Raw genomic sequence first — 25,394 nt, forward strand, 5'->3', positions numbered from 1 at the left:
CTTGTAGGTAAAGTAGGTATGCTAGAACAAAAGTCCCAGGCAATGGCAAGGGTTAATTGATTTCTAAAAGTCTGTTTGTGCCTTCAAGGCCCACTGTGTCTGACACAGGCAAGCAGCAAGCAGACACACAGGCTGGGAAATTCAAGACATGTACCATAGTGTTCTGTAACATATGTTAAGGTGTCACTGGGTCACAGTGCCCAACTGCAGAACCCTTGAGATTTCCAGTTTTGGAGAACAGACCAAATTAGGAGAAGACCAGGAAAGAACCAAATTAGAATATATGCATGTGATGGGTCTGTGAAACAGAGGGATATGCTGACAGGACAGAACATGGACCATATGTATGATGACCACAGAGAGACCAATCAGTGATGTCCAAAGATGAAGAGTCATCCGAAGGAAGATAGGATATAAAAGGAGGAATTTCAGAGCAGCAAAGGGTCCCTGAGAGGGGAACCCAAGGCACCATGGACAAAGGGCATACCACCAGCCCGTCTCACCCACCCTATCAGCCTCCAACCTCCAGGCTGCTGATATCTGCCATTCAAGAGAGAACCTCAAAGTGAAGCTCGCATACTGGCCAAACATACCTTCCCTCTGATGACAACCCTGGGACTGGTAGATGTAGATTGTTTGCACTATTCTTATCTGCTATCACTGTAAACCAATAAAATTTACCTATTATCAAATGGAGTAGTCATAGTCAGCCTGAGAGTCTTGGTCTGCCTGGAACAAGGTATCTGAGTCTTAAAACCAGCGCCAAAAGGCTCCACCTCCATCCCACAACTTCCACTTCTTGCCCCTGCCATTGGTGGGGGCAGCATGGTCTATGGGGTCCCAGGGAGTTCACACAGCCTATGCAGTGGGAACAGAGCCTGTGGCAATGAGGCCTATAGTCTGAGGGACCCATACCCTGCATGGCATGTGGCAGCCAGCTGCTCAGAAGTTGGGCAGCCCTACACTACAATATGCCAACTAGCAGACTGTATGCTAAGAGACAGCCAGTGACTCATTAGATAAAAGCATAATTACATTTTCTGTGCAGTATAGTACTCTTAACTCTTGTCTTATTCACCAGAATTACCTTAAGAACACTTGTCAAAAAGACCGACGAGCCCATAAGGACAAATATCATGAGCCCTGTAACTCTCTGCTCCCGTATTCCAAGAAACTTGGGCTGCTCTCCTGGAGCAGAGCATTCCGATTCTAATTTTAAGCTGTTCACATGGGAAATAGAGAGCACAGTGGCAGCAACAAACCATGGCAGTCCCATAATGGAGCATACTCCGAGCATGACTGCCACCATCAACAAGTCGAGATGATATCCACACCCTTTCTGTTAACAGAAACAATAACAAGATAAGATATAAAATAGCATTTGCATTCAGGACATCTCTAGCAGCAGACATTCCGAACAGTTAGAATCAATTTTTAAAAATTCATACATTTAGCAAGAAATAGCTGCCCTCCACGTGCTACCCAGATTGAAACAACGAGGGAAAAATGGCAATATACAGTGGATTTTTATTGGTTTATATGAAATAAGTTGTGGATCTTTGTCTAGTTCTTTGTGAGAAAGAGCCCACATTAAGAATCTATTTCCAAAATGGCTTTTTTTTTAATGGAAGATGCCAAGTTCATGCATCTCTCAATATGGTCCTTTCATACGAAGTCTAAGATACACTAGTGGGGCATCATGAGAAATATGCATGGCTGCTGCTTTACCTGGACCTTTTCCATGGATAAAGAGTGGATGCCTCTTACACCAATGGTGTCAATACAAGATGCTTTGTGCACGCACTGGGTTCAAGTTACAATAAATCTTAATAGAGAACAAGCCATCATCCTTACACAAAAGGTCAAGATACACCTTTTGATTCTTCCCTCCACAAAACACTTGTTGTTAAGTCAGAGACTATGAAACCAATTTAGTTCATAAAAGACTATTTAGATACACATATCTTTTGGCAGTATCTTTATATTATTGTTTTATCATATATAAAGTTAATAAGTTGTTAGCAGCATCCTAATCATATTGAAATGATATTTATTTATGACTTTTTCCCCTTTGTTTCTACTTTTAACCATGGTAAAAACAGTCTTCTCTAAGTTAAAAGGGGCTTTTTAAAGGAAAAATAACCAGGCATGGCACTTTTCATCTTCCCATTACATTCTTAAGAAATGACATCCCATAGGAAGGGAAAAGACAGTATTCAATTCAGTTTTTGGAGTCTGATTGTGTTAGACAATAACTTAATCTGTAGAATAACAGAGTAAAATTATATTGTTGTTACAGAGCAGAGGGGAGTAAAACTCTTGGCTCTGACCATAAGCATTCATTCTTTGAGTTCACCTCATCTGAGATCAGCAAAGCTTGTCCATGTAACTTAATCTGATGTCAAAGCTACAAAGGTTTTTTTTCTTATTCTGAATACCCAGAGAGCATCATTAGACTCCAATTCTCCCTCTGTATTTAGAATTCAAACTATTTTAGTAGAAAAAGTCACCTGAAGGTAAATCCCACAATATTTTCCAATATGGCAACAAGGCTCCTGCTACAGATTACATATATTACACAATTAACTGGTTAATCATGCAATAAATTTAGACCAGCCACACATGCAAAGTAATTATCACACTATAAAAATGACTGTCCAGCTACAAAAACAGCCAACCAGCTATAAGGTTAGTGCTTGAAAATGTGTAACAACTCTATAGCTGGTTTCTATCCAGCTTTAATTTGAATGTGTAGCAGGGCCCCAAGTCCAATTTCCTGCTCTTATACTAAAGCACATGCAAGCAATATGAATATGCAGAACCAGAATCTTGCCCGTAAACCCATGCAAATGGCTTTTGACATAAAAAGTAACTAAATCAAACTTGGAAGGCTTTGCTACAGAGGCTGCCAAAAACTCAAATGTACACTATTCAGAACTGCTATGGAAAGTATAACAAAATGGAGGAAAAACAAGTTAGAAATTATTTGTCTCCGTCCTTCTGAAGACAAGTTTAATTTCCAAAATGAGAAGCATCTGAGTTTATGGAATCATGACCCAGAACACAAAATGCCCAGTTTCATCAACCTTGTTGCCTCCCTGAAGTTGCTTATCAGTCTGACATCCAAAACATGTCTTGCTGAATTCAGAGATATGTCAAATAAAGGATTTAGTTATATACATCCATGCATTCACAGAAAGAGCTTAATTCTAAATCCTAACAGAGACACCTTTTTTACCTTCTGACACATTTAGGAGGAATGTATCTACTAATGCATACAGAATCAGAGATCTTGTCCTCACATTTTACATGACTCTGAGGAAACTGACATATGGGAGAAAAGGGAAGTAGAGCAACAGGTGATGATATACCAGACCCCAGCAAAACTAATATACAGCAAGACAAGGGGGCAGCCAGGAGGACCATCTGACACCCAGATGCCAGCACTGAAAAAACACATTCCAAAGCTTGGCAGCAATTTCCTGCATCTGTCAAGTTAACCACATGCAATACTATGGATTGACATGAAGAGCCAGGCTGACAAAAAGGGCAAAAAAAGAACATATCAAATGTCACAATCATCCAAGAAGAGGCAGTGCAAAGTGAAGGTTGCAAATACATTTGCTAAAGCGATTTGGGATTGGATTGTTGTTTAGTAAAAGTATGTCAAAAGAAGCCTAAGCTTGCTGCATATACATGTAGAGAAACCTGCTGTTAGATTTTGCCCAACAGTTTTTCAGAGAGGTGATGTCCCCTTTTCTCTCTCCATCTGCAGGCGTCTAGAGTGTTAGAGAACAGAGCAGGAAGTTGTCCTGTGTCATTTTAAGATCCCTATGTGTCTCCAAGTTCAATTTTTACACTTCATCCTCCTCTAAGAAGAAAGGAAAGGAATGGAAGAAGAACTTATATGTAAATTCAAAAGATAAAGAATGAAAAAAAATAAGATGCGGTGTCCCTGAATAAATTTTCAAAATTAAACACAGTAGAAAGATGCTGTCTGGTTCTCAAGATATGTTATACATTTGATTTTGATTCAGCAAAGATTCTGGCAACTGCTTAACTTACAATAGGTATTCTTTAAAATCAAAGGGTCTTGAACCCATTTAGGTAAGAAGTAATCTTCTGAACCAGGGCCCGTACCTCTAGGCACATTTTAAAAAAACTCGTGTAAACAAGAGTCTCTGACAAAGACCACAGAAATCACATGCACAAAATTAATACACGCTCTTAGTTTTTTAATTGATTTAGGAAGCTGCTAAATAATGCACAGTAAATTAACGCTTTTTGAATAAATGGATGTACATTAAGTAACGTAAAGCAGGAAGGGAAAATGAACATATGAACATGCAACTGAATACCTTTAGTTTGTGCTCTTTTCTGTTGATAATAACAGCTGTAATCTGCTGGTCCATAAAGATAAGGATAGTACAAAGCAAAGCTGGAATTATGGCAGCTAACACAGTCCACCAAGGATTAGGTCCCAAAGGGGTGATAAACCAGCCCCGATCATCTCTGGTAGGCTAGAATATAATAAAGTAATAAATGAACAGTTCACAATTCTAGGGACAATTAAGTGATCTGAGTTTGCAGCTACACGTGTATATAGAAATACTATTTAGGATAGGAATTATTTAATTTAACAGCATTCTATGCACTTTTAATAAACATTCTCCCTGTATACCACCAGAGAAAATCCTAAACATTATACTGTAAAACAGGATCAAGAAGAAAAACTAAGTATAAATAGTCCCCTCCCCCCCACACACCCAACCTGTCTCTCCCCCAATTTACATTTTAACCTACTTCCTTGCATATACTGGCCTCTGGCTGCTTTACCATTCCATCCAGGAAGAGTACAAACCATTTGCAGATGCTTCCTCAGCCTGACGATGGGTGTTTGTGCCTGAAAGCTTGCTAAGAAGAATTTTTCCAACTATTTGAGTTGGTCTAATAAAAGATATTGGATTTACCCAAACAATCTTGTCTGCCTACGTCCTTGGACCAACACGGCTATAACCTATCCCTCTGGACTAGGGATAGACATTACACATAAACTGGTTTAAATGATCAGAAACTGGTTTAAACCTATAACAGAACAGACAGTCAGTACACATAAACCAGATTGAAAATGGCTATAACCAGTTTCAGATAAACCTGGTTGAATGTAGTATCAGATTTAACTGATTTGGGTCAGACCAGTTTATGGTAATGTCCTCCCTCACACCCTTCCCCCTTTCTTCCTTGGAAAAAGCTATTTAAGAAGAGCTTGAGCTAACGAGAGAGGCTTTTGTTTTGCTGATGGACTGCCAAATGCTGTTATCAACTCCATGCTGGGCTGGTCATAAGCAGGGAGGGTGTGGGAAGCTCCTCCCTAATCATAGTGTCCTGCTGGGGCCTGGCCATGCCCCGCATTGTGGAAGGCAAGGGAGAGCTGCTCTAGAGCCCCCTGCCTTCTAGCCTGAACCACTGCAGACATGTCCCTGCATTTTTTCAGTCCAGAGGGAATATCTGTAGTTACAAACTGGTTCAGCCTAATCATGGTTAGACTAACCTGCAAACATTTAAACAGTTCAGGCTCAGGCTTTTTGAATGTTTCTCCTTATCCCTGAAGTTTAAATATGGCATTTCATTCCTTCTCTAACAGTTATATAAGATAGTACAAGACTTAACATTTCATGAGATATGTTGTTGCCTACAAAAGCTCATTCCTCTCTGAACCAATTAGTCTCTAAGGCAGAGGTAGGCACTGTTTTTTGGCCGGAATGCCAAAAAACACCACAATGCCTACCTTGGAAGGTGCCGGCATGGCAGAAAAACAAAATAAGGGCAAGGGGTACATGGCAGGATACCCTGCTTGTGCCCCTTGTCCCCCACCTAAAGCCCCTAATCCCCAGCCCTGCCACCCTGTGCCCCCCACCCAAAGCCTCGTTCCCTAGCCCTGCTGCCCCTTGCCCTGCAACCCAAAGCCCCTGCCCCCCCAGCCCGGGCTCTGTGGTTGCCAGTAGCTACCCCAGCTCTGGGTAGCTGCTGGAGCCTGGATTGTTCCCAACAGGGCTTGCAGCATCTCAGCTGCCTGCTGGGAGCATCAGCTCTGTGCTGGCAGCAACTGCACGGGCACCTTGAGGCAGGCTGCACTGCCCTGCTGTCTGCCCTGAGGTGCACACGCAGTCACCACCAGCACAGAGCTGATGCCGGAGCTGTGGAGCCTGACGCAGCTGTTTGCAGCCTGCCCGCTGCTTGCTGCAGCTGCCCAGAGCCCAGACTGGCTAAAAACAGCTGCACCAGGCTCTGGAAGCCTTCCATCACCTCTGTACCAGGAGCGGGGGAGAGACCGGGGCTATGCTGCCCCAGGCCCCGCCCCCCGCTCCGAGGTGCACCTGCACACACCAGTGTGGAGCTGATACTGGAGTCTGGAGCCCAGCACAGTTGTTTGGAGCCGCCCAGCTGCAGTCAGCCCCGGCTCTGGGGAGCTGCTGTCAGCCGGGATTCCCAGCTGCTCCCAGCAGGTAGCTGGGATGCTGCAAGCCCTGCTGGGAGCAGCCTGGGCTCCATCACTGGCAGCAGCTACCAGGAGCCAGGGCTGGCCGAGGTGTGCCAAGCAAAATGGCCTTGCATGTCATTCTCGGCGTGTGTGCCAGGGGTTGCCAACCCTTGCTCTAAGGTGTCACCCTGCCCTACCTTCTGGTTATAGGCTTTATTGTATATAGTAGAATAAAAATGATACAAAGGCCTCCGGATGGGGCGGGGGGGGGGTAGGAAGAGGTGCTCAAAACAATTATCTTTCACTGGGATAATATAAGGAACATCTGACTGCAAACTGTACAGCCAACTTGTTGGGTCCAGCAATACAGAAGAATGGGGTAGCCTGGAAAGGATAAAAACAGGAGACGGGATAAAGCTGTGGCAGGCAATTATTTTGGGCAAAGGGCTGCTTACTGAGTTTTGGCAATCCATCGAGGGCCACATGACAGGCAGCCCAGGGCAGATAAATATTAATTTTCTAAATTTTTAGGGGCTCTGCGAGCCAGATAGAATGGCCTGGTGGGCTGCATGTGGCCCCCGGGCCACATTTTGCCCACCCCTAGGATAGAGGGTTTGGATCAACTAAAACTCCTTAGTTAGATCAATCTAACTGTAGACATTTAACTCAATCATTCTCTTCATGAAAAGGAACTAGTATCCAAAACCCACTTATCTGAAACTAGGTTATACAAATAATAGGAAATCTCAGATAAAAAATTTGGATAATAAAGGTTTCAATATGCACAGATAATGGCAACAATACTTCTGTTATAGCAGAGCTATGAGTCACTAGTCACAGATCAAGGGGTTTGGTGCACACACAAATAATTCAGAGAACAGCTGTTCAGTCAGTGGTTTTAAAATGTTCTCCAGTCTCAGTCTATTATGTGGCAGACTATCTCAGCAATGCAATAAGACAGTGCAATATATTAACAGATTACCTTGAAGGCATTTGGAACCTGAAGCTTTGGAGATGGAATTCCAAGGGCATAGTCAAGTAAGACCATAGACAGAATAGTAAGAAAGACGGCAAAGTCACTGACTATAGATCGCACCTGCGAATATTGAGCCAAATGTCATTTTCCAGAAAAACAGCCATACGTAATTTAAGAAAGACAATGTAACAGTGTCAACTTAATGTCTTTGACAGGGTACAAGAATACCATGTTTCAAGACAAGATTATACTTTCTCCTATGCAGTAGTCAGCCCAGAGAAGGGCCACAAGGGTATGTCTACACCAATTCAAGACCACAAATTTCACTCTCGGGATAGTCATAGTGAAGCACAGCACACCTACTTTACACATCATGCACCCCATAATGGATGTAATATAGCTGGCTTAGAACAGTGCTGGGTGTGCACCAACTCTCACACCCCAAAAAGTGAGCTCACTGGTGCCTGCTAGTGCTGCTCTAAGATGGTTACAGAACACCTTGTAATGTACTGTAATGTTGTAAAGTGAACTATAGTTCCCAGAAGCCTCCAGGGGACTAGGAAAATGAACTGTATCATGCACTACAACTCCCAGAAGGCTGCAGGAGACAAGAGGAAGAGGAAGGAGCAGCATGGCAGACAGAGGCATGTGGCATGAGAGTGAGAAGCAACTAGGACTGTGAGCTGTAGCAGCTGGGCTCAGACATGGTCAATATGCTCAGGAAATTAGTGAGGCACTGATGATCAGGGGCATTGGTGAGATGGGAGTCCAGGAAGGGTGGTCGTTCCTAAAGGGAATGATCCTTCAGGCACAGGAGACAATCCCATTGCGCGTGAAAGCGGACAAAGGGGACACGAAACCCATTTCACTGAACAGGGAAATCGAGGAAAGCCTAGGGGCAAAAAAGAGGCATATAGACTGTGGAAGCAGGGGGTAGCTACCAAGGAGGAGTATACCTACTTAGCTTGTACTTGCAGGGAGTCAGTTAAAAAGGCCAAAGCTTCAATGGAACTTAGACTGGCAATGAAAATTAAAGACAACAAAAAGTCCTTCTACATGTATATAGGGAGCAAAAAGAAAACGCGGGGTAACATAGGACCCCTAAAGGGCACACTAGGACAATTGGTGACAGATAGGAGGGACAAAGCTGAGCTCTTCAATTGAGTTTTTTGCTTGAACATGGATCAGGACAAATCTCCCAGCTGGACTATAGATGAGCACAGGAGGGAAACCAGCCCACTAAGTGTTAGCGCCAACTTAGTGAAGGGAAACTTGGAGGTGCTGGATGTGTTTAAGTTTGCTTTTCATCCAAGGGTGCTGAAGGAATTGGCCAGTGTCATAGCAGAACCACTGCCATGGCTGTTTGAGAACTCATGGTGCTCAGGTCAGGTCCCAGAGGACTGGAAAAGGGTGAATGTGGTCCCTATTTTCAAGAAGGGGAGAAAGGAGGATCCGGGTAACTATAGGCCAGTTAGCCTCATCTCTATCCTTGGGAAAATCTTTGAAAAAATTATTAAGGATCACATTTGTGGGAGTCCAGCAGGAACAGTAATACTGAAAGGCAATCAGCACAGGTTCACAGGTGGTAGATCCTGCCTAGTACCTTGTTTCTTTTTATAAACAGGTCACTAAAGGCTTAGATGCAGGGGATGAGGTAGATATCCTCTATCTGGATTTTAAGAAAGCCTTTGATATGGTATCTCATCTTATCCTCATAAATAAACTGAGCAACTGTGATGTAGATGATTACATGCTCAGGTGAGTGGCAAATTGGTTAATGGGATATACCCAGAGAGTGGTGGCAGATGGGTTGGCATCAACCTGGAAAGGTGTGGGCAGTGGAGTTCCCCAAGGTTTGGTCCTTGGACCAGTGCTGTTCATCGGTCTTCATCCGTGATTTGGATGAAGACGTGGAGAGCACTCTGTCCAAATTCACAGATGACACCAAATTATGGCGTAAGGTAAACACACTAGTGGGCATGGAATGAATCCAAGCAGATCTGGACAGGTTGGAGAAGTGGGCAGAACAGAATAGGATGCAATTTAACAAGGACAAATGCAAAGTGCTGCACCTAGAGAGGAGGAACCACCAGCACACTTACAGGTGGTGGGGAAGAGCCTCTCAGCAGCACTGTAGCAGAAAGGGATCTCAGAGTCATAGCTGACTCCAAAATGAACATGAGTTGTCAGTGTTATAAAGTGATCAGTAAAGCTAACTGCACTTTATCATGCATTAGCAGGTGCATCACAAACAGGTCCAGGGAGATGATACTTCCCATCTATGCGGCACTGGTGAGGCTGCAGCTGGAGTACTGCATCCAGTTTTGGGCACTGTACTTCAAGAGTGATGTGGATAACTTTGAGAGGGTTCAGGTAAGTCCCTATGAGGAGACATTGAGGGACCGGAATCTCTTCAGCCTCTGCAAGAGAAGGCTGAGATGATCTTTTGGCCATCTACAAATTCATTGCGGGGACAGCAAGGGATAGGAGATGCTCTGTTTACCAGGGCACTCCTTGGAGTAACTAGAAATAATAGCCACAAACTGACAGAGGGCAGATTCAAGTTAGACATCAGGAAGAACTTCTTTATGGTACGGGTTGCCAGAATCTGGAATGGTCTTCCAAGGGAGGTGGTGCTCTCCCCTACCTTGGGGGTCTTTAAGGGAAGACTGGATAGGGACCTGGCTGGAGTCATCTGACCCCAGCGCTCTTTCCTGCCCAGGGCAGGGGGTTGGGCTCGATGATCTGCCGAGGTCCTTTCTAATGACAGATGGCATTTTGGGACCACATACTGGTTTAGAGTCCCTCCAGAGCTGGGGGAGGGGGAAAGGGAGATGTTAAGGTTTATTAACTGTATATATCACGGTATAAGAGTTCCCTGTCTGTTACCTGTTATCTGTTCTTGGGTGGTTTCGCTGCAGTGACATGGTTTATTGCCTATTATATATACAGGTATATAAGTGTATGTATTCTAATGTTTATTTACCTGTGCTTTTTCCCAATCTCCTTAGCCTAGTGGCTTGTGACTAATCCCCAGCATCTCCTATATAGAAGTGGAAACTTCCCTTGGTGGTTCTCTGTGCTAGTTCCTGGGTTGTGGGGTTTGGTATGATTTGACCTTAAGGTACTGCCCCTAGAGCAGGCATGCTGTTCTTCACTGCAGTGCTTTTTAGTGAGGTCCTTTCATAGTGTATACATGTCCAAAGACCACAAAGAGTTATTTTTGTTCATGCATGTAGCTTGACATAATAGTCCATAGGTCCTCTTATATATACTAGCAGTGCCACTGCTGCAGTAGGGTATATAAAACTAGCTCCATTTTTCCTTTCCAAGGTCTTTCTCTTCTCAAGTCAAGATAAAAAGGAGCCTGCACTTCACCCTTGCAAAAGTTATTGCAGCAGCTACCCTTCTCCAGGTCCATGGATCCTCAGGACACAATATGCAATTGTCTAAGGATGCCTACTGGAAGATCAGGCATGGCATCTAACATGCACAGAGTGGGAAATATATAATGAATATAAAAGGCCTTCATAGGGACACACTACTTTTAAATGGATCTCCACAGAAATAACGGACAATCTGCAAGACATGTTCTACATACACACATGTTTAGTGGTATCCCTTGTCCTATAGAGCACAGAGATATGAGCTTTTAGAAATGAAGGTCTCAGAACAGAAGGTAAGGTGGAGACAAAGCATAAAGTTTCAGTCAGGTATTCAGCAAATGTACAGAATGCTTTTCCTAGACAGGATATAGAAGTATGTTTATTTTTTGCAGTTTATCCACAAAGAGTTGGTTCTTTACAGAACATTCTTCATTCTGTGATAAGCTGCAGTGCCAAATACTGATCTAAGCTGTTTCTGTATGTTGGATTTAGCCATAAAGTAATGTATATTTTAAACAATAAGGCAGAAACAGAAAACAAACAAAAAAAAACAAACAACCCCCCCAAAAGACGGATACTTAAGCAATTTCTCTACAAAATCCTAATTCTACTAAAAATCATGAGCAATAATTTATATAAAATAATAAAAATCTGTATTTGCAACACAATAGACTCATTCTCCACCAAATTAACACAAAATTTTGTATTAAAATATATACTCTATTACCTTTGTTGGAAAATATCTGCTAGTCTTGAACTGCTTCAGCGTGGATGATAGCATTACTGTAGAAAAGAATAGGATGACTGACCAGAAGAGAACATCCGGAACATAAGGTCCATGATGTCCACAGGCCCGTCCAACAAACTCCCCATGAAACTTGTTACATTCCTAATGGGGAAAGCAAACCCAATTGTCTTGCTACTATAAATGTTTTATTAAATTAATTATGCCCTCAGTTTAAATACAAATTATATTATACAATAAATTATCAATGAAAAATTAAACATATTTAACCCTTTTCCTTTTAAAACAAATCTTTAGATCATAGTTTTCTAGGACATATTGTACTTTCTAGCTATAATGTTATGAAGAAAAGTGAAAACTTCAAAATAAAAATTCTTTGTCTCAGAACAAAGAGAGTTGTACATACATAAAAACCTTGTTATAATGCCCCTAAAAACCTAGCGAGATTTTGTGATTTTCTTCCCTAGAAATGCTTAATGACAGTGTATTACTTCACTTCATATCAGTTAGAGATAATGAAACCAATCTGAGTGAAAAAAAATCAGAAGTCTTCACCCATTCTTGCAAACTGTCCGTTTTGTTTTTTAAAAAGATAATTAAAGCTTTTTAAATTTCCACATGGTTTACACTTCCTATTTCTTATTAAGAAAGGAAACAGAAATTCAAAATATCATTAATAAAAAGCTGTTCCCATCCCATTTTCAGGTTTGTTTTAATTTGATAATTTGAGTTGTTCAAAGAAGTTTGGACTTAAATTTTATCCTGGAAAGGAACAACATTATTTACCAGAAGGGGGCAGCACACTCCACCAAATTCTTGTTTGGATTAGCTTGTTTCTAAAAATGATCTGATAAAATCAAAAAAAAAAAAAAAGTAACCACTTATTTAGGGTATCTCCCTTCATTTCAAGTCCAGTGTGACAAAGACTGTCCAATTTTATTCCTTTTAATTTTTAGGTAATACATAAATTGGAACCAAAATCCCAGATGGAAATTTTGCAGGACTCCCTAAGCAGCAGTCTAAACAACTGATTAAATGGGCAGCCATAAGGATGGATTTTTCCCAGCCTCCCTGCTCACAGAAATACAAAGAATATTTGAATATGTGTGCAAAAGAAGATACAATCTTAGTGCTCATTGTCTAGTAATACTAAGTAAAAAATTATAGGGAATACAAAATTATAGGGAATACAAGAATTAACACCATGAAAAACAGGGTAATATTTATGCATCACAGCAATGCGTGAAAGGAGTCAAGTGTGTACTGAAAATGTCATCAAGAAACTTTAAACTGTAAATGAATAAATATTGGAAAATGTGATATTTCTTTGACAGGCCAAGGTGTTATTAGAAAACCCATCCAGTCCTATTGCTCTTAACTTAACCTATTGTTTTGATAACAGGACTTTGGGAAGATGTTTTCAGGGATTTCGTGAAGCAGAATAGGGCTTTTATATTCATTCTTAAAAAACACTCTATTATCTTAAATCTAGCATAAACATATCCTGAAACAGACTTACATAGGCTGAGATTTGAAAAACGGAAAAGGAAGGTCTGCCCCTGCACAGACACTTTGCTAAAATCTAAAAGGCTGGATTCTCCTTAAAAAGTTCACATTTCCCACAGTTTAATCCCACCTCAAAATAAGCACAAAAATTCAGAAACTGCTCATCTCATCTAGCTATTAAGGAAGGTTTGGAAGGATGAAGAAATCAGGAACTCCTTAGATCTGGGTGTAACTCCCTAAGATTGGAGAGGCATCCTACAGTTTGAAAAGCTATGCCTTTGAAAGGAAATAATATCCATGAGAGCAAATTTATTGGATTAGCATTAATAGAGTTCAGTTGGATAAACCAAGGCACATCTAAGCCTAATTTCCTTCCAAAAATACCTAACAAAGATAAAAGAATAAGTCTGGTGCCCACTAGGGTGACTTCGGCCCTCTCTACTGAAGACACCAAGCCTGGGTCTTGCATGTCTCTTGGGCTGATAAATAGTTTTGTGTCTTTTTTAGACTGAATTTTTATTGGCATAGTGATGAAGAAAGAAATATTTGCAAGGAAGAATGATCTGTGTTCAAATATGCTATTTGTTATCAAGTTACAAAAACCTCTGTTAGGAAGGAAAAAGAGAAGCACCAACCTTACCCAGAAAATCTTATTAATCCAGAAACAAATATTTTGTGCATGTGAAAAAAATGAATGGTGTGTTTCTTGTTCTGCCCTGCAGAATGGTAACATAATTACTTGCAGGAATCTTTTACACAGCTCTGACAGTCGCACAATACAACGTTAACAAGAAAGGAATGGGGTAAAGGAGACTTCCAATATCAGATACATGATGCTAACATACTTTCTCCTCTCGCTCTTTACTACAGCCTGAACAGCTGGAGGAGAGGTTTAAGGGAAATACAGGCTTATAGGTTCTTTCCACTCAAGGCAGCTTTCATTTTGCCATCTGGTAGAATTTAGGTCAAAACTGTTGTCATTTGAAGTGTTCAGACTTAATCCAAGCCAGACTTCTCTGTTAGTATGCAAAGGAGTTTCGAAGTACTTGACAACAATGCACATTCTTGCCCTAATATGTACTATGGACTAACAATGATTAACAATGACTATATAATATAAAAAAGAGCAAAAGTTAATGCTACAAAATCATGTTAATCTTTATTCAGCAAAGTAGTGTATCTGTCCTGACTCAAACTCTAAAATCAGAAAGGGAATAAAATATTCTGCAATATAAATATAATAGAAAATATAACATTGATATTTAACCAGCTAGTTATTAGATTACAACATCTCACTTACTGACAAAGTTACATTTCCCCATGGTACATCAGATGCAGAGATATTGTAGTCCTTCCAGTATTGCAAGGTTTTATTGCTAGGATTTTCTGGCTCCATACAACTGCATCTGAAAAGGTAAAACAATATTTTTTCCTATCAAATATTTGCCAGGCAATAATCAAAATCTTTATTACATTTAAAGCATTAAATTTGTGATCTGCTTTTTAATATGATTTTAATTAAATTTGATTCTACAGTTCTATAGGGTTGAGTACAAATCAATAGCTAGTGGCAGTGTTGGAGCATATATATGCATGTACACTTCCTTGTGAAATATATCTGTTACTAGAGTAGAACAAAATAAAGGAAAATTGGCTACTGTGTCACTCCAATGCTATCTAATATATGAAACTACAGGTTTCATTCCAGGGAAGATCTTGATCTTGGGAATAGACCAGTGCTACTTTACTTATATCTCTGAAATTTTCTACATAGGGATAACATATATAAACCTAAAAAATAAAGCAATGAAGTAAATAAATAACCTATGGCTCTAGTCTACAATCATGTATTTCTCCAGTTCTCACAGCGTTTTCTAACATTCCTTTTTTCTTTTACAATATCTCTGCATAAGACATCTGCTAAGATTCCAGGGCAGACTTTAAGGTTTGTATCAGACATGTTTCCCTTTCCCACAGCTGCCTTTAAAATTAATTTTCATTTAACTGGGGTATTTGATACACCAGGGGAAATGTAGGAGAGGCTGTAGGAAGTTAACATTACAAATAGGCCGTTCAAAATCAAGATTAAGTCTTTTAAGGCTCTGAAGCTCTGGAAGAAGCCTCAGCAAAGCCTTAAGAACTAGGCATGGTCTTTTCAGGTTCTGAGATGCAAAAATATTGCCTTGTGGTATTCTTTATTTAACCATACCTTCAAATCTACAGTTCTGCTTACTGATATCATAAACTAGTAGGCCTGTGTGAAATGGCTAATATTCACTTCAGATTCAGAGTTGGCCAGCAAGGGGGACAGTAATTCGATTCAGTGATTCAAATCACTGTTCCAAATCGATTCAGCAGAATCTGATTCACAGATTTGGCTTCTGATGAATCTCTGAATTGCACAGGCCCATCCCCCCTGCCTGCTCTCCTAGGCCCCACATGGCTGCCCCACCTGCCCCAGGTCCCAGCGCTTTGGGGAAAAAAGTCCCAAACTCACCAGGTGCTGCTGGCCGGGGGGGGGGGCTGTGTGATTCCCCAATGCCCCCCACTGCATGGGGGGCTCTATCATGAGCCCCCAACCCTCCCCCCCAATGTCCCAGACCCCACCCCATGGCTGCCCCACCCACCTCAGCTCTGGCCTTTTAAGGAAAAAAAAAACTCCCCAAACCCTGAACTCACCAGTTCCTGCCAGCAGGGGGGCAATCCTCGCTGCCCCCACCATGTGGGGGGGCTCTGCATGAGCCCCCCAAAACCCCAAGCCCCCTGCAGGAGCCGGTGAGCCTGGGTTTTTTTTTTTGGGGGGGGGGTGGTTCTTAAAAGTCTGGAGCTGGGGCAGACGGGGCGAATCTCCTCAGAATCAAATCATCACCTGAAGCTTCACACAGCCATATAAACTAGGAGTAACAGCTATGCACTAACCCCTCACACCCCTTAGTGTTTCATTGATCATCGGGTCCAGCCACCTGCACCAAGCAGGAAAGATAACTGGGGATAATTGGGGATCAGGTGAACCCAGCAAGGTGACTGTTTAGTCTCCTCTTGAAGATTTCTGGGGTAGGTGATTGCACCATCTCTGGAGGGAGCTTATTCCAAAGTCTGGACACCCTGACTGTGAAGAAGTTTTTCCTAATGTTGAGCCTGGATCGATCTTTCAGGAGTTTGTGGCCATTACTCCTGGTTTTCCCCTCAGGTGCCCTGGTGAACATTTGCTCACTGAGCCCTTGATGTACTCCCCTAGTGTAGCGGTAAGCTGCTACCAGGTCCGCTCTCAGCCTTCTTTTCTTCAGGCTGAAGAGTCCTAGGTCCCTCAGCCTTTGCTCATATGGCTTGCCGTGTAAGACTCTGATCATATGGGTGGCTCTTCTTTGGACTCTCTCAAGCTTGTCCATGTCCTTGCTAAAGTGTGGTGCCCAGAATTCGATGCAGTATTCCAGCTGTGATCTCACCAGTGCTGAGTAGAGTGAAAGAATCACCTCTTTCATTTTGCTGGAGATGTATCAATTGATGCATGCCAGGGTATCATCTGCCCTGCTGGCTACAGCATCGCACTGCCAGCTCATATTCATACTGTGGTCTATTATTACCCCTAGGTCCCTTTCATTTGTGGTGCTAGTCAGTTTGGTGCCACAAATCCTTTGGTATGTTTGCGGCTATTCATCCTGAATGGGGTGCTTTACATTTCTTGATGTTGAACTTCATCAGGTTCCAAGCCGCCCAACTTGCTAGCCTGTCTAGGTCTGTCTGTATCTGTAGCCTATCTTCAAGTGTGACCACATGCCCCCATAACTTGGTGTCATCCACAAACTTGGCCAGTGAGCTCTTCACACCCCGACATCCAGATATTTAATAAAGATGTTGAAAAGTACCGGACTGAGCACTGACTTCTGTAGGACACTGCTGCCCACTTCTCGCCAGGATGACACGGATCCATTCACTACAGCTCTCTGGGTTCCATCTTGCAGCCAGTTTCTCGCCTACCAGACTGTCTCAGAGTTAAGCCCACAATCCTCCAATTTTCTTGCAAGGACATTGTGGGATACTAGATCAAAGGCCTTTTGGAAATCAAAGTTGCAATGTCAATCTGGTTTGTCATGTCCAGGTGGTGAGTTACAAGGTCATAGAAAGAGATGAGGCTGGTAAGGCAAGGCTTGGTTGCAATGAAGCCATGTTTCCTGTCATTCAGAATCTTACCTTCTGCAAGCTTATTGCAGATAGACTCCTTGATGAACTTCTCTAGGATTTTCCCTAGGATGGAAGTTAGGCTGATTGGCCTATAGTTACCCAGGTCCTCCTTCCTGCCCTTCTTGTGGATGGGCACAACCTTGGCCCTCTTTCAGTCCTCAGGGACTTTTCCAGAGTGCCATGAGTTGTGGAAGAGTTTCACCGGGGGTTCTGCAATGACTTTGGCCAGCTCCTTCACAATTCTCGGATGAAGATCATCCAGTCCCGCTGACTTGTATACATCTAATTTTTTTAATTGGTCATACACCAATTCTACAGCAATAGGAGGAAGGTGATTATTCTTACCATGCTCATCCTCTACTCTATCTGGTATGGTTGTCCCCTTGGTCCGATGAAAGACCAAGGCGAAGTAGTCACCTATTATTACAGGTACTAAACTTAATGTGCAGTAACTATGCTGCATTAATGCACATGTAGACATGCCAACTTTCACCTAACCTCCCCGTCCCCATCTCCTCCACACACACAGCTATTTTATTTCAGCAGAACAACTGATGTTCATACAATAATGCAGATATTCTAGTTAGCCCATTGGATTTTGATTCCATTAGGCTAGGATGAGAGGCGGTGTTCAAACACTGTCACTTGCTCTCTAAAAGGGAAGACAGCATGTCACCTATGCCACACCATTTAAATGCACCTAACTACAAATAATAAACTAAAAGTTAAATAGTGTAACCAAAAATTTCCTATTTTTTCAGTCAGAAATGGGATATATGGATCAAACAGAATGTTCATGTTTTGTTTTGATGTCCAGTACTTCATTTTATCTTTTCTTCTATGGGATCATGTACTATGTTCTGTTTTAATTTTGTTTTAGCTGGTAGAGTGGATAATATTACTTTACTTTTTTAGCAAAAATGATAAATTCTAGAAATACTGTTATTTTCTTATTGCAGAAGCTGTAAATAAATGACGACTACTACTGATAAATGGAGAAAAAAATTAATAATTTGAATTCCTCAATTAGTTTGGTGAATTGCTTTTGGAATTTCATAACTTTTCCAATAACATCTGACAAATACCTGAATATATTATGTGACTGCTGTTGCTGGGCTTGCCACACTATAAAAGTGGATAAAGAGAGCAATCCTTATCAAAGCCTACTTCAGGGAGACATAAGGCCTTTGTTTAGTGTTTACTAAATGTATGCAATTGTTGGTGGCAGATCATTCACCTGTAAGTTACTTGTATAAACACAGTCCATGTAGATCAAAGTTGTAATCCTGACGCACTGAAGTCAATGGAGTTCTGTCACTGATTTCACAGGGAGCAGAATTAAGCCCTTACTGAGTGGATCAAATTCTTGTCTTCTGCTAAATCCATAAAATTTAAGTCAAAGTACATGTTCAGAGTGTGAAAAAAAATCAGTTTGTTGTGACTCTCATTGTGTATGTGATACTGCAGGGGATTCACTAATTATGACTTTGGGGAATTCTTCTGAAAATTTTGCTTTGATGCTGAAGCAGTTCTAGATGACAAAGGAATAGAATTCAATTCTGCCTCTTCACATAGTGATCTCACACACACATTCTATACAAGTCGCAAATAGAAAGACCAGCCCCATCCAATCTGGAAACAAACACCAAAAAATTTGAGGGAAAAAAGTAACTTTGAGTCATTTAAAACAAAATATTTTAATTGTTACTGATTTCATTGTCCATCTATCAGAAGAAATGGGTCATCTAAATGAGTTAGGTGAAGGATGAGGAGGGTTTTCAAGAACTGGAAGTTCAGCGCTCATGTATAGAAAACAACAAAGTAGAAAGAGTACAGGGGACATTGATACTGTTATCACTCTGTGTGAGGTGAAAAGGAGGAAAAATCTGAGAAAGGTGATCCAGGATTTCTGAGCTGTGCAGAGTCCTGAACATTAGGATAGTAAGTTTAAATTTGATCAAATGGGTGAGGAGACACCAGTAGCACAATTTACAGATTAATTCCTATTGTGGAAGATAATTTAGATTGTAGACCTCCACATGGATTAGAGGGGAGCGATGTGAGTTAAGAGATGCTAGATAGGAGGAAATTATAGTAGTTGAAGCAGAGAATGACAAGTGCTTTAGTCGTTAGAATAGACAGCAAGGACTGGCTCTCTGAAGCATGTGGAGAAAACATAGTAAGATTTAGTGGCTGAGGGTGCAGGAGAAGGAGAAGGCAAAAATAGCTCTGAGAATGTCAACATTATGGATTTAGCAGGGCTTTATATCGGTGTGACTTACTCTAGTCTGAGACCAATGCAGCACATCTACCCTGGGGCTTCCACCACATAGTTACATGAGTGTAGTTACTTCAGTGCAGAGATCCCTAATGTAGACATGCTGTGAGAGACAGAGAGGAGGGTCATCATGTAATGTCATGTCACTTGTTGTTTAATCATCTTTGGGCAGATTTCTGTATTTGAAGGGCATGATCCTGCTAGGATGTTTTTTGCCAGGGTTTATATCTTGTAAAAAAAATTACTGAAATGAACATTTGACATTTTAAATAACAAGACCTGGTGATAGTTTTACTGCATGATCTCTTAATGCTAACCCAATGGTTTTGTTTGTTAATTGATTTTGGGGAAAATTCAGTAGGCTGAGAGTTCCCAGACATCCATCGGCCCACAGCACAATTACAACACAGGCAGCAACAGTGCAAACATCTTCTCACTTCCTGCTAAATTTACTGAAGTTTTGTCCTTCTGAAACCTTTGCCTGAGTGAGAATATGCTCTCTGCACATTCAGGCATTGACCTACCTGCTCAAACTGCCCCCAAAGGTGGCATTCAGTGATCAAAACTTGTGCATTGCAGAAATTACAACACTTCATAACAGGCCTAACGCACACTGTGTAAGGGTTCCTTCTCAAACACAATACATGTGCTTATGTACAATAGATTGTAAACACCATACTAAGAATGCACTGGAGGAGGAGGCAAAGAGGATTTTATTTTAAATCCTAAGGTTAAAATAGGTAAAAAGGGAATATAGCAGTTTTAGGTGAAATGAAAACTCTTTGTCTTATTTTCTGTGATATGGAAGTAGGCGCTCAGGACTACATTACATTACTGTTAAACCAGGAGCATATTTTAATTCTAATCTTGCTCAGAACAAAAGTAGTCTTGATAAAATACTGCTTGCAAAGATGAAGTAATAGCTTATTGTTGCTATTGCAGGCTTCAAGATTCACTTGGTCCACATATAAGTGGGCATGTCTATACATGGCTTTAATGCACATTAGCCTATTTTGTGTGTGTTCAAGCATCACTAAAACTGTGCCATCCAGTTAATGTACATTAAAATAGGTCAATGCACATTCTCCTAGTACCTCACAATGAAGGTACTAGATTTAATGCGCATTAAATAAAACATGTTAATTCATGTGTAGACACAACCACTGGACGCGTCTAAATGTGATTAGTGCTATAAAGGCTTACTGTACAGTAAAATACTGTGCACTAAGCCTTCCCTGGGAGCAAATCTGCTCCCAGTGGGCATGTCCACACATGCAAGCATGTGCGCTCGCAGCAGCTCAAATAGAAGCAATGCAAATTTGAGCCAGGGCTTTTTGCTTCGGCACACGTGCTTGGACATGTACTTTGTTGTGGAGCAAATTGTGTCACTTGGGGCAAAATAACCCTGCCAGGCCCCTCCCGGATCTTCACCCAGGGGGAGCTAGAGCCCAGGGCCAGCACCTGTGCTGTTCCCAGCAGTATAAAAAGCCACCCTGGAAGTAGCTCAGGGCTACTAGCTCTCAGGAGCTTCTGGGGCCCAGCCAATTGGTACCTGGGGACACTACCCCTTGTGCCAGCTGGACTGCTGAAGCAGCCCTGAGAGTTCCCTGCATACTTTACCCACTGCAGCACTCTGGCAGTGGGGGCTGCTGCCTGGCTGTGACCTGCTGTGCATCTACCAGACTCAGATGGGGACTGCAGAGCCAGTAGAGTCATCTGCCCCTCTGGGCCAGCTGCAAGTGGACTGCGGTTGCAGGGTTGGCCTTTGTGTGGCACTACTGCCATTCGTGCCCCCTGCCCGGCCATCTGGGCAGCTATCATCTGGAAGATATTCCGAGTGTGGTGGCCTGCTTTGAACTGTCAAAGCATGTCCTCCTGGCCCATTTATCCAGAAGGTCAGCCACAGCCAGATGGGTCCAAGGTGCCAGCTCTGAGCAGGCAGGGTCCTGCCACTGGCCTCCCTAGCAGGAATTCTGGTGTTCCCTATTGGAAAACTGAAAAATCCCTGATGAAAAAAAATCCCAAAGTATCTCTGTAAAATACCTCCAAATCCAGGGCAGGGGTTGGGGACCTCAGGGGGGCTGGTGGGAGGAGAGGCCAGCTGTGGCAGGGTTTGGGAGCTTCGGGGGAGGGGCTGGCGGGGGGCAGGGCCAGCCAGGGCAGGGGGGCCTTGGGGGGCTGGCAGGGGTTAGGAAAGCTAGGGGAGTGGGCGGGACCATCAGGGGTCCTCCCATGGTCCCCTCCCCCCACCTCCAGCCCCCCCGACCCCTTACTCACTGGCACCGGAGCCCTGGTGGTGAAACATGCGGCCTGGCCAGCTGTGTGTTTCAGCACCAGGGCAAGAGCCAACCATAGAGACACTCTGGCAGCCAGAGTGTCTCTATGGAGGAACCAGCCTCCTGCCCCACTGTTTTAAACATCAATTTTTTTAGACCCCTGGATATCCAGGGGTCTAATTTTCTTCCCACATTGCAAGTTTGCAGCACAGGGAATATTTTTTTGTTCCCGCACATGCCTGCTGCCCTGCCTCAAAGGGGTTTGAGGCGAGGCAAGAGGCATGTGCACGTTCATGTGCACGCGCCCAGTGGGAGCAGCCCAGTACAGGGTTACTCCTATCCTGCTCTGGCCCTGTACAGCAGCCAGGAAGACATCCAGGCTTCCCCAAAATGCTAGCCCAGGGGCTGGCAGCAAGCACAGGAATTGGTCCCAATGTACAAGAGGCCAGTAGAGGTCTGCCAGCTGCAGCGGCTGCTGTCTCCTGGCCACATGTACATCAGGAAGGGTCCTGATGTGCACAGGGTCAGGAGACGGCTGCTGCAGAACTCCCCTGGCCCTGTGCACATGGGAGCAAGCCCTGTACCCAGTGGGGCTTTCCTATACAGCAGAGGGCTGGCCAGGAGCCGTCCCCCTTCTGGGGCAAGGGGAACAGCTCCCAGCCAGATACCAGCTATGCAGGGAAATCCCTGAGCAGTTGAGGGGTTGCCCAGCCTCTGATGCAGCTTCCAGCCAGCCCCCAGCTGGGCAGGGATTTCCCTGAGCAGCCAGGGGCTGGAAGGGAGTTGCCACAGAAGTGGGACAGCTCCTGGCCCATTCTTGGCTGGGCAGGGAAGCAAGATTGCTCCCCAGTCCCAGCACTGCTTAGCTCCTGGCTCTTGGGGGAGCTGGGAGCTGAGCAGCACCAGGACCAGGGGAGTTCCCCATCCCCTGTGAACCCCTGGTATTTGTGCTGACTGAGAGTAAATTTGCACCTGGTCACTATCTACACATATGCTACTGCACAGTATCTACTGCACAAAATAGTTTAGTACCCATAGTTACAAGTAGTAGCCAACTGTACAGTAGATTAATTCTCCACAATAAGTAGTGTGCACATATAGACGGGGATGCTTTACTGTGCAGTCTCATATAGACACACCCTCTGGCTTACTGCAGAGATCAGGCCTCATTCATACCAAAGGTAATGCACTTTTTCAGATGTATTTTTAAAAGAATGCATTATAGCTGTAAATACCATATCAGACAAACTAAAGGGTATTTGATACTCAAAAGTTTTTCTATATCCATGCCAACTATACAGTTAAGTCCAGTAAAAGCTATCACACACCAAAATCCTTGCCTGTCACACCAGCCAAACAATATTCTTCAGCTGGCTACTATGGAAAGAGTGATAGGTCAGCACTTTAGCAGTTACCCCTGACATGCTAAAAGAGAAAGAATAATTTGCTATGTTTAACTTTTTCAACAATATTCCTTTTTAAGGCAAAAAATACAAGCACTGAGAGGGTATGTTATGAGTCATATGAGTCATGCCTGTGAAACCTTAGCTGCCATTATACACCAAAAACCGCCCCCAACAAACCATGGTAAACCTGCAGCACCTCTGGTGGCAGGAACACATTATGCTTTGCATCAGACCAGTGAAAAAGGAATGTCTTTTACATCTTTGCCCTTTTGGTCTGTGCAAAGTGTTCTTCCGTTCTATTTCAGAAGTTCCTTACTTTGCCAGAGGACAAAGGTGTGTGGGTCCTATGAAACAGAAAGGCCTTTTCACTAGGGTAGCAAAAGTCCAGCTCACTCTGTTATGTCAATTTTTAAAATTAAAATTAGCAAAAATTAAAGGAAGACTGAATTACTTCAAACAAAACAACACAAAAATGATTGGTGTCTTGCTAGGACTGTGTTAAAACTATTTCTCCAACAAATGGAGAAGCATACAGAAAATTAAAGAACCGAAATGAATGTGCCTGTGACAAACATCTTTCACGCTTCCTTCCTGCCAGTATTAATAACCATAGTCATGGTCTCTCATATCCATAATCACTCAGGCTCAGAGGAGAAGGAACTAATATAGAAAACAAATACAGATTTTTTTTATAAATGAAATACCTTGTAACTGGGTAGCTGGATTTTCCAGCATGCAGTCTATGCACTGTCCTCAGTACTATAGTAAGTTACCAAAACAAATACCAACAATGAATTAATGTTCAGAAAGACAGCTCTTTTTGTGGGAAGTATTTCTCATTACAATTTATCTAAAAGCTTTTATCGAGAAATGGTGTTGAAATGTAAGCTTGTTTCTTTGACAAGATGAAGCACATGTATTTGTAAAAATAGTTTTACTCTATTTTGGGCTTAGAAGTACTGCTCTAAATGGCCCATATTAGGACTGTCCAAATTCTGAGGGGCCACAGGCTACAGGCCCCACAGCCACACATACATAGGCCCCACACAGCCCAGAGACATGTGCCATGTGGGCCAGACCCTGCACTATGTATCACACAGGCTGCTTAAGTGCTTCATGAGTCCCTGAGCCACATGCCCAAACCTCCCTATGTGGATGTGCCATGAAGGCCCCAACACCATGCTGCATGGAGGCACTGTAACACACAGTGTGCCCCTTCTGCTACACAGCCCGCTCCCACCACACAGCGGGCAACTCTCAATGCATCACACCAGTGGCTCTATGCTGTGCATGGTCCCTGGATCCCCCTAAGCCTTCCCAGCTATGGGGTCCCTCAGTCCCATTCTCCCCTATCTCCAGGAGTAGTGACAGGCAGAAGAAGATAGAGGGGGAGCAGGGAATGTGGTGACTCTGGACACTAGCAGCAAAAGGAGAGCAAAGTGTGAGCAGCCTCAGACTGGGGTCCCAGGGGCCACATGCTAACCTCGTGGTGGGTGCATGCAACCTGCAGGCATCAGTTGGATGGCCCTGTCCTATATATAGCATATTCACTGTTGATTTCTGTTAGAATGTACTGTATCTGAGCCTTAGAGAAAAAGCAATACACAGAGCAAAACAAGCCAAAACATTTACAAAGTCCTCACAATTGTCAAAAATGCTGTGATGTATATGGCATAACACCTGGAATCTGAGATGTGAGCAGGGAACACATCTCTAAAGTTTCCAAAGTATAGTGGCTGATTAGTAAAGAAGGGTGTCAGCAATTGGAAGCATAATGGGGAACTCCTAGATAGGGAAAGAAGGGAAAGCAGCAGCAGCAGGCAGATGAATACCCTCCTACTTAGGAGCTGGGTAGGGTAGAGTTTGGGCAGATGGGTTGCACAGCTGGAGAGAGAAAGGGAACCAGTAACTGTGCTGAAGCTGGTCTTTGTGTAGGAGAGAGAGAGAAGGAACTGGCAGCTGAAAGTGGATGCTAAGGATGGTGTAATTTGGGGAAGGAGGCTGAAATAACAGGAGGATTAGGGATAGTAGGGACCGGGAAAGAGAATTTTCATAAATATCTGAATTAAAAGTAAATAATTAAATACACTTGAACTCAAGATTTATATCTATGGTGCTAATAAGGAACTGTGAGGTACAACCCCTGCAATTATATTGA

The 25,394-nt window shown here is 42.8% G+C and overlaps 1 protein-coding gene across 4 annotated transcripts in view; it reads right to left on the minus strand.

The window, feature by feature from the left end:
• Positions 1 to 25,394, minus strand: part of SLC4A10 (solute carrier family 4 member 10) — a 363,776-nt gene that overhangs the window by 28,803 nt on the left and 309,579 nt on the right. For all 4 annotated transcript variants that reach the window (XM_090045612.1, XM_090045611.1, XM_090045610.1 and 1 more), the window contains exons 15-19: positions 14,395 to 14,500; positions 11,571 to 11,732; positions 7,464 to 7,577; positions 4,359 to 4,520; positions 1,088 to 1,339 (exon numbers count right to left, since the gene is read on the minus strand). In XM_090045612.1, the coding sequence (XP_089901738.1) occupies positions 1,088 to 1,339; positions 4,359 to 4,520; positions 7,464 to 7,577; positions 11,571 to 11,732; positions 14,395 to 14,500 (796 nt within the window). The remainder of the gene's footprint in view (positions 1 to 1,087; positions 1,340 to 4,358; positions 4,521 to 7,463; positions 7,578 to 11,570; positions 11,733 to 14,394; positions 14,501 to 25,394) is intronic.

Source organism: Crocodylus siamensis, chromosome 4, assembly GCF_052110815.1.
Source record: "Crocodylus siamensis isolate JL-2025a chromosome 4, ASM5211081v1, whole genome shotgun sequence".
NCBI classification, from domain to species: Eukaryota; Metazoa; Chordata; order Crocodylia; family Crocodylidae; genus Crocodylus; species Crocodylus siamensis.